Source organism: Mya arenaria, chromosome 8 (genome assembly GCF_026914265.1).
Source record: "Mya arenaria isolate MELC-2E11 chromosome 8, ASM2691426v1".
Lineage (NCBI taxonomy): Eukaryota > Metazoa > Mollusca > Bivalvia > Myida > Myidae > Mya > Mya arenaria.
In genome coordinates, this window is record NC_069129.1 from 60,921,689 (window position 1) to 60,932,105 (window position 10,417).

The 10,417-nt window shown below is 40.3% G+C and overlaps 1 protein-coding gene across 1 annotated transcript; it reads left to right on the plus strand.

Moving 5' to 3' along the window:
- Positions 1-654: 654 nt before the first annotated feature.
- On the plus strand, positions 655-9,730 carry LOC128244994 (uncharacterized; the record flags this gene model as incomplete). The annotated part of the gene is made up of 17 exons (XM_052963179.1): positions 655-750; positions 1,128-1,229; positions 1,577-1,784; positions 2,333-2,462; positions 2,933-3,104; positions 3,418-3,575; positions 3,993-4,148; positions 4,393-4,551; positions 4,939-5,092; positions 5,880-5,999; positions 6,443-6,494; positions 6,766-6,918; positions 7,091-7,323; positions 7,504-7,683; positions 8,245-8,440; positions 8,676-8,786; positions 9,051-9,730. Coding segments are annotated over 17 exons (2,922 nt in total), but the record flags the coding sequence as incomplete, so codon positions are not given.
- Between the last annotated feature and the right edge of the window lie 687 nt (positions 9,731-10,417).

The following is a 10,417-nucleotide window of genomic DNA, read 5'->3' on the forward strand; positions in this document are numbered from 1 at the left end:
CTAGATTGGCCAGAAAAAAACACACAACAGTCTACAAACAGTATTCAAAGATGAATTTCAGGGATAAGTTAAAGCTCGTACAAACTCTCGGATTATTTATATTTCCATTGCTGTCTGTACCTGCTGTGTACGGGCAAGCTAAAAATGGTGCGTTTTTTTATATAAAATATTAACTAATGTTTTCTAGAGAATAAAAAAAACAGAACAGAACATATTATTCAGACTTGTACAAGAACATCATTAATACATATAAGCATGCATATTGTCAACACAGTATTAAAATGAGCATAGAAAATATATTTGTTCAGAAGCAATTCACGGTTGCGTTTCAATACACATGCATAAAAGTTATCTTACTGCTGCAACTTACATGTCTGATATTGATTTTGTTTTACCAAATGAAAATAACCGCCAAATATCCACATTAAAGACACAAAACTTCGTTGTTTTACTTTTAAAATTATTATTTCAGTATTTAATTCTATACACACTTGATAAGATATGTGTACGCTACCTACAGATCCAGTGGACTTCACGGTAGTGGACGGCACGACGGTGCAAGGAGCGCGCCGGTCAGCGGACGGACTTCCGGTAGAAGTGCATGTAGATTTCCGGGTGATGGGACGGCTCGTACGGCTGCACCTTAAACGGAACCATCAGCTGGCCAGCGCAAAGGACTCCGTATATGTCATACGGAAGTCGGAGTCTGGAATTCCCGTTCTAGTCGCAGAAACCATCATAGAAAAGGAGGTTTGGTGTTGTTGTTTTCTAAATAATGATAAATTGGTTAACGTTAACGTTAACGTTTTAATATTTTAATTGTTGTGAAAGGAATTTTACATTTGATATTATGAACGTTGAGATAGATATATACTTTATTGTTCTCCATTGGTGGAAAGGGGAAATATTGTTGTCATTTTGGTCCATGATCCAAGGCGACACTCCAAACTATGCTAGGCTATTTAATATTAAGCATTGACCTAAACCGTGATTGTTGTCTAATGTGCCCCCTGTAAATTGCTTTGACCTTTGATTACTTTGCTAATAGTTTTCATTTCCTCATCTGTATAAATTTCTGTTGCATATAAAGGCAACCGTATTTAAAAGTAGCCGTCTGGTTTTGTCAGATATATGGCGAGTACCTGGACACGGTTCACGGGGCGATATTCACCCTCTCCTGTCCCCTCCCTGACCCCGCAACCAACATTTCCGGATGTGACGCTACCATGGTAAGTTTTGATTATGCTAGGAATAACCGTCGTCAATAATTGTGCTTTCTTTGTGGCTATTGCGTCGTTTCAGGGAATCGCTCGTGTTCCAACTTGGTCTCGAACCTACGACCTCTTTGGTGAAAAGCTCTTTGTGGTTGACCTAGCTTTAAGAAAATATATCTTTACAACTAATGGTGAATAATTAATGACAGCGCGTATTCTTTTATTATTTGAAGTAATAAATACTGTAATCCAACTAATAACTGTTTGAAAAAGAAATATCAGTAAGAAACCTTTCGGGAGAACAAATGCCACGTCTTTAAATTTGATTCGTAAATAATCATATTTCCTTTAATGAACTCTAGGAAGGTACGTTCCGGCTGGGAAACGAAGAGTACCGGATGTCAGTGATGGAGAACAACGCGCTAAATCGCGTGCGGAGGGCGGTGGACCCGGGTGCCCTCTGGCGGCGCGCCAAGACCCTGGCCACGGGCGCTACGGCCTTTTCCAAGGTGTATGGCATCTACAAGACCGAGTCCACACCCTTTACGCCCACAGACTTCAAGGAAGCAGGTATGGAAGGAAATATTAAATATCTTAAATTAGAGATCAAGTTTTTAGCTCCATATCGAAGCTATTTCTTTTACTTATTATAAACACACATGCATACATATTCTAGTAATGATCATGTTCAGCAAATTCTAGACCTGTTTTTTGTCAATATATTAATAAATATAATACCGGTGTATACAAAAATACCGTTCGTCTATACCATCAAATGAATCATGTATGTAGATGATGACCAATTGACTTTTTATTGCAATAAAACGGTCGTAAAGAGCGATCGTTATTGATTTACTGACGTTCATATGGGGGGAGTCGACATCCGTCATCAGGATGTATACGAACTATGATTGACATGGATTGGCAATGGTATTCTCCAAAAACATTTATGTAAGGAGTTACAACTTGGCAAGTCCCTTCTCTCAGAACTTGTCCCTGAACTTCTCTCTGTACTTCATTCTATACTTACCTCTATTCTCCTCTTTCTGGTTCTCTTTGTACTTTAAAAACAAATATGAGAAGGGCAATATCCTTAATGGCAATGTATTTATGTTTAGAACCAATTCTCCGCGGGCGGGTTTCGGCGTTTGGCGAAGAAGCGAAAATCGTACGAGACGACGTGTTGCCAGGCGACCGCATCTACAACCTCGAGATTCTCGCGGTCCTAGACTACAGCCTTTACAATCGGTAATAGAATCACCATTTCCAATTAACAGTTAAACAATATGACTAAGGCACATCCTCTGAACATGACTGGTGCCGTATTCATAGTGAAACGTTTCATTTTTTAACAACATATATTTAAAATTCCCTCTATTTTTCATCAACTTTATTCACATACCTTTTTAATTTTTACTCTTTATTTTCATAGTTTTGGTGTAAAAATAAACTGTTACTTTTCTTTAAATCTTCAGTATGATGTTTTTACGAATGTGGCCCCTAAAGTTATAGTTATTTATCATTAAGTACGTATATGACATGTATATAAGTGCCTTAATTATATCATTAACTATTTTGAAAGATAACAAAATTAGTCAATCTTCAGACGTGTACATGTTAGAAGTGGACAAAAGTTTATGGGACATGGAAGATGCGGCGTTGTGCATCCGTTGTAAGTTCAAGTGCATGTAGTTTCAATACAACTTTGTGCATCACAGATTCTACAAGGCGAGTAAGGCGGGTACAGAGTCTGGCAAGGATAACGAGGCCAAGGTGAACCTGAAAAAGTACTTCTCGCACGTGTTTAACGGCGTCGACATGCTGTACAAGTCTATACAGGAACCAGACTTCTCACTCAGCGTCGCCGTGTCGGGCTTCGTCATTGCAGATGTGAGTACAATGCACTTCGTGTAGAAATTCAAGGTATATTCATTGGTGCGTGGATTTTGTCCGTTGTAACACTTTCATTCCGGCATTGTCAATGTAAAGTTTACGGACACTACCAAAACATTGATGCATTACAACGGTTTCGAAACCGCAAAAAGCACACACCAGGTGTGCATCTGCGTTAAGATTTAAATGGCGATAACTAAAATTTGGACTTTGTAAATTTTAATTACTAGTATTATACAGTTCTGAGGTTACACGTTTCAGTTTTTCGTAGTTCCCTGAACACTGTGGATTATACTCCTTTCTCTTGTAGACACCTGAAGCCTCTGTTTGGACGACGCCACACTCGGACTTGGTGGCGGGTGGCGGGCGCAGGGAGCTGCTGGTGTCCACTCCCCTAGAGGAGCTGCTCCGGTGGTCCGTGAACGCCAGAAATCTCCCCGAGAACGACCACATCATGCTTATGACAGAGTATGTACTCGTTGTTGTATGATGTTAGCTTGTTAGGTTTTATCAGCAGTACATGCCACATCTGAAGCTGTGGAAGTTGTTGTTGCTGTTGCTGTTGTTGATGCTGCTGTTGATGCTGCTGTTGTTATTGTTGTTGATGTTGTTGCTTCTGTTTTAATTGTTGTTGTTTTTATTTTTGTTGTTGTTGTTGTTGTTGTTGTTGTTGATGATGATGATGATGATGATGATGATGATGATGATGATGATGATGATGATGAAAATTAAAACATAAGAGCTTTGAATATTAATACAGCTGGTTCGTGGTTTTTAATTATGATCCAATTTAACATTTAGGCCAATGGAGATGTCGGAGAACAAGCTTCAATATGCGGGGGTCGGATTCAATAAAACGTTATAAAGCACCCTTTCAATTTTCAGTTACGACCTGTACTCGCGAGACAGTGGGGTGAAGGATACACGGACGGCCGGATACGCGCGGGTGGGCAGCGTCTGTCACATAGACAGCGTCTCTGTCGTAGAGGATCACGGCGGCTTCCAGAGCATCAACGCTGCCGCTCACGAGCTGGGACACGGGTACGAATGCGCACCAACGTTTTACTTACCTCATTCAACACATGTTTTATTACAAAATAGATATAATATGAATATAATAATATGACCTATGCCATTGAATTGCAATACCATCGATACATCTGTGAGTTGAATAAAGATAAAATATCTATTCAAAAACAAAATGCCTCCCTTTATCATGAAAGAGAATAAGGTGAAGGCAAAAATGTGAAAGCTGATACTCATGTATTCTCTATTCCACGTGCAGACTTGACGCGCGGCACGACGGGGTGGCTAACACGTGTAATCCGGAAGACCAGTACATCATGACGGCGCATGGAGGCTTTGAGACCGAGCAGACCAAGAATAACCCATGGCGCTTCTCTGCGTGCTCCGTCAGACACTTCAAGAACTACATCCAGAGGCTGTGAGTACCCTGTTTCGGAAAAGAAATTGAATTATTTAAAGTTTATCATGTATATTTCGTCGAAATAACTGAATTCGTACAAATTGTGATATTTACAAAGGGGCCCGTTTATAAAATGTTTCATAGCTACACTTATCTGTGTTGGACGTGTTTGTGTGGCAGTTTGTAAGACTGTCTTGTGCATGCAGATGTTGTTGTCTTTTTTTCCAAACTATGAAATCTATTCGCGGTTGATCATCAGACTTAATAATCTTAACCTACGATTACATGGATGACCCCCTCCACAGTTTAATATACCCCGCGATAGTCCGAGTAAATGCTTACATGTATCTCTTGTCATGTCTTCAAACCCAACTCAACTGTCTCTGTTTGACCCCTCCCTTCCAGTGAGCAGTCAGGTACCCGGAACTGCCTGACGGATCCGGCGGAAGTGTTTGACCGCGCGGAGTTCCTTGAGCACGTGCGTCTGTACCCGGGGCAGGACTACACGCCCAACGAACAGTGCCAGGATATACTCGGGCTCGACTCGTTCTATGGATGGGTAAGACCGCCTTGTGTTGTTGGGTCAAACTGATTGTAATATTCAGAGACAATTTTTTTCATTAATATATCTGTATACATACGTGTATATTAATGGACTTCTGTTTTGCCCGACTTTACACATACTATTGTAATAATTGTTTGACCTACTGGCCCCAATTTCTCGAAACTTCTTAAATCCCTTCCAAGAAGATTAAGCTAAGCTCACTATTTTTGTCTTTCAAAAATTTGCGTAATAATTCTTTAAGAGTTTTTATGCTTCAGATGGGAATTATCATTATGATAATCACAATAAACCATTTTTCATTAATTAAAATAATATTAAAGTATGTATTTTTGCTAATTGAATAAGCTACTTAGAAGTGTCGAGAAATCGGGGCCAGAATATTATAGTATGCGTTTTTCGTAATTTGGTTTTTCTGAACCATGTCATGTAGTTTGCAATGTGTTTTGTGTCTTTCCATTATGTTTTCTATTTTGTTATAAAGTAAAAATTTGAAAACGCTATTAATCTAGACATGATGGTAGTTATTTTTTGTTTCAAATTTAACGAAAAAGAAAAATGTAAAAACCTTTTAAAACTGACATGACGCTGAGAGCAGGTTGTGTCCGCCTCCGGCATTTTTTGATTGACGACTTCAGTGAACATTATTTTTTAATACATGTCCATGTGCATTTGTTATGGGCTTAAACATATGTTCGGATCAGGACGTCATATCTTCTTTTTGTCAAAGTTTAAACTTTACTGGTGCATCCATTTATAAAATATAAACCCCTCTCACCTGCAGGGTTCCGATCTAGGAATGTTCAACACGATATGCACGGAAATGTCGTGCAAGCTGCCCGGAAATAGCCGTTCATACCGTGTCTATAAGGCCGCAACTGGAACGTCTTGCGGGGACAAAATGGTGAGTTACAAAACCAGTGAACATAACTGAACTGCAGATCGCAAAGTATAGAAACGTCATTGTATACGATCATTTCGCTCTTTATTGTTCCTTAAGAAAACGATGGAATGCAGTTTTGAGACGTTAAGCTACAATCCCCACTTTTTTAACAATATTAAGGCCTTAAGGCAGGATTAAGATCAGTACACTATTTTCTATTTGGTATGAACTATGTAACACTATCAAATATACATAAGATTATTATGATATACAAGTTTTGGGTTCGTAAAGTAAAGTTTAATTAAGTAACTTGCCTAAATAAAATTAAAAGCTCGTGTTGCGTTAAAAAATGAAAAGCATAGGGCCTGCTGAAATTTATGTTTACATGTGCTATGGTTATCGTAAAAAGCAGTTGGGTGTACCCTTGTCTGTTTGAGGAATACTGAACTTTTTATTATTTCCAGTGGTGTTTTGAAGGCAGGTGCGTTTTTGACGAGAGAGCGCCAACAAAAGATCGTAAGTTGGATATCAAAAAAACATATAAATGAATTGCAGAGACCACGTGGGATTATAACCAAATAATTAAATATCGATAAGAAGATTATCGAGGAAGTATTAGTAATGAAATTCTGTTATGACGCATTTTAACAAAGTCTTCAAAATGGTGTTCCATAAGTGGTATGTAAACGGTCTATGGTATACCATTTATACAGATACATGCGCAAAAGTATTCTTACATTTTTCAATTCCTGATTTTAAATAAATTTTATTTGAAATACTATTACAGCCTCGTGTGTGTTCGGAGACATCCAGCGGCGGTTCGGTGTTGATGGGAACTCATGCCGAGAGCATATGCTCGAGCGACCCATGCGTTGCTATGACAACTTCTACAGCGCGCGCTGCTGTGACACGTGCGAGAGGCTCAACACTGGCGTCACTAGTAAGTGGGCAGTTGCGACGGAAACCGACAATGGCTTAGTTTGGTTCGATCAAGAACTTTCAATTTAGTACGACGTTTGTTATCCAGTGATCAATTATGCTTGCTTTATTGTTGTGATTGTTCAGACAATTCACCATAATAAGTTATTTTTTAACATATTTTCATTATGCAGGTTGTGAGTATGGCGACAAGGCTCTCGGCTGCAACCCAATCGGATGTCGCGACCCCAATTATGCGGCCACGTGTTGTAGCACATGCGGTCGGGCGCCATTTCCGGTTATCAGGGACCTGATCCCTACAACCACATCAACAACACCACCGCCAACAACAACAACGACGACAACAACGGCAAGGCCGACCACAACCACCCGTACCACAGTTACCAGAAGACCGACAGCTGCACGGGTAAGTGTGGAACATCGTCTAACGTCTCTGTTTCAAACTGTTATATTAAATGTTTTAGTTGGGACATGGTGCATGCCTTAGATCTTAGTAATAAAAGTTGGTGTACCTATATAGTAGATCACATTTAGATATAGAATAGGAATAGCAGATGTTTTACTATTGCCTTGATGTGGTTAACAGCAGACGACTTCAAAAGTCACACAGGCTTCACTTACGACACCCCCTACTACACAGTCGACTATCACCATCCGCCCGACCACCGCCCCGTCCACATCGCCAACCCGTGTCACGCCCTCCACAGGGGCGCCGATTGAACGCACTACAGTGGCCCGCGCCACTCAACCGACAACATTAGCAAAGGTAACGCCAGATATGATGGAGCCAAACGGATACTTCTTTACATACAGAATCGTACAATGTGCATGTTTGTGATCTGAATATTAAAACTGCATGAACAGGATTGTAGTTTAGATTTTAACAAAGGTTATGGATTTGAAATGATACAATGCATTTAGACAAATGAGAAACAGACACGTCCAAGGAAATATACATAGACAATTCGCAGTGAAAAAAACGCTACATAGACTGGGATCGAACCTTGATCGCGGGAATGCCGGTCTATCGTCATAATCACTAGACCACTCCGACAGCACAAACAAGTATATAAGTTCAATGTAACATTGACACTGGCGTCGTCGAGGTGATGTTGTCAATATTACGATGGACCGGCAGTCAATCCGGTTTCGATCCTTGGCTAAGGCTTATTTATTTATTGCTTAATGTCCTTATGTATATTTATAAACGTGTAATTAAATTTGAATGCGTTTGAAGAAATTTAATAATATCCCAGAAACATGACGTTTTATAATGATAAACACTTAAAAGTCTAAAATAATCTTAAATAATTATATCGCCTTTCAGCCGACAACTCCGAAGACGGCTGCTGCGGACCCCAGCCTGGTACCTTCCGGAAATGGAGGCCTGTGTCTCCGGACGGACGGGCGGTTCCTGGTGTTTAGCTGCTCCTCCCTCCTGTCTATGTGGGGGCCGGATGTGTGTGATAACAGCCTTCTTGCAAGATCATGCTGTGAGAAGTGTCCCGCAGCCGGACAGGGCGGTAAGGAGTCAGTTTTGTGTATATTTCTTTTATGATCCGTATTTAATTTGAATAGAAGATTTGTGGCTAAATATAGGCGGTACTCCTTTGAAGCACTTCAAGTTAAAAGTTATGTCCAATGACAGAAATGGCAGACACAACACCGATGGCACGTCTATCCTAATTATATCTCTTTTTCTATTCGAGTATTACATTTGTTAACTACTTGCTATTAAGCCCCTTTTATTAATTCCAGCATGTTTGGACAAGCCGTCGTGCACGGTACGTTATGCACGGGAGTGTTACATCGAGGGCGCGCGGAATGATTGCTGTCGCACGTGTCAGCAATTCCAGACAGATATACCTAGTAAGTACCTTCAACTGTTGAATAAGCCTGCAATGAAACTGGATAATTCATTCTAGAAAGAGTATTTATAACAACAGTTTTGTGTTAAGTCGTTTACATGTAAGCTTAGGCCGGATATCAAATCATAAAAACATGATTTAACAGAAAGATACCTGCTTGATTTAGAATATGGTGTCCGAACATAATTATACGGAATTGTGGTTTTATCTTTAAGTTAGATCATTCCAATGTCGTTTTATATCCAGGTTGTAACTGCCATTTCAGGTTGTGAGTACGGAGACCGGATCCGGAACTGCGAGTTTTATGTTGCGCGGCTAGGAGCGACGGAAATCTGTAACAACTACCGCCACTACTGCTGCGGTACATGCGCTTTACTCTTCTCCCAAAGTCAGAGCAACCCGGTAGGGCGGATTGAGGGTGGGCCCCAGGATGCCGCAAATTCAACTAAGGATGTTTCCGCAGACGCTCATACTGTGGAGAACGTAGGCAGTTCCGGTAAAAGTCGCAGAAAGGGAAAAGGTCGCGACAAGAAGGGCGGCAAACGGAAGGGACCGCAGAAAGGAACGGGTAAAAAGAACAAAGGCAATAAAAAAGATAAAAAGTCAGGCAGAAGTTCGTCTCGAAGCAATTTAGTCCTACGACAGCCAGGATTATTGTTAGCGCCCCCAAGGTCTCCAATACATACTGTTGTTTTACGGCCGGCGTTCCGGTGGCGGCCGCGTGGGTGGAGAACAACGGCCTCCCCCCGCCAGCGCAGTGACGCTCTCAGCAACTTGCGTGTCGTTATATCCTCTGTACCGATGTGATGTTTATGACAGTATTCGCAGGGCTCCTTTGTATTTATTGATATATAAGACTTAAATTAACATATCTTGTGTTGTTTTGTCCTCTACTGATCATATATTCATAACATTTTTCATATTTATAGATGTTTTATGAGTGCAATAAACATGCCAAGAATCTACTTAATGTTTGTTAATAACCATACACTTTTAAAGGTGCTACAACATCATAAATCAAATCAAAATGGTACGAAATAGTAGATTATTTTCAGAGACTGTCTTTTAAAAACTAAACCAAGCGTACGCAGTCAAAGCGGTATGTGTTTTACAAAGAGACGGTGTGAGAGAGGTGGGCGAGATCAGGAACTTAGTCAACGGGAATAAGAGGCATGCGAACCGCCTGACCCATCAAAGTAATTTGCCGAAAACCGAATGCCGAATGTGCTGCATTATGATTTTATTTGAACAAACTTAATCGGTAATTCAGTGTTGGTCGAGAAACAAATACGCACTTGACTTGAATAAAATCCCATTTTATTAGATTATTTTCGTTACAAGTTGAAACTATGTACGTGATATATGTAACGAGTTGCTAGCGTCCATGGACGGCCTGGCCCGCGACTTCTGTTAACCGGTGTCAGTTTGGATTTAGGCCTGGCTCAAGACCACAGTTATCTGCCCCCGTTGACCAAGATCCAGATATGAATACAGAAAAAAGAGGGCTTGTTTTCAAGTATCAATAGTTTATTAAAGTTGAATGAAAGAGAAGAAACGGGTGGCCTTTTGCATAGAGCTTAACATAATTTGACACTGTATCGCAAAAAAGTTTAATTTCAGTGTAAAAAATGG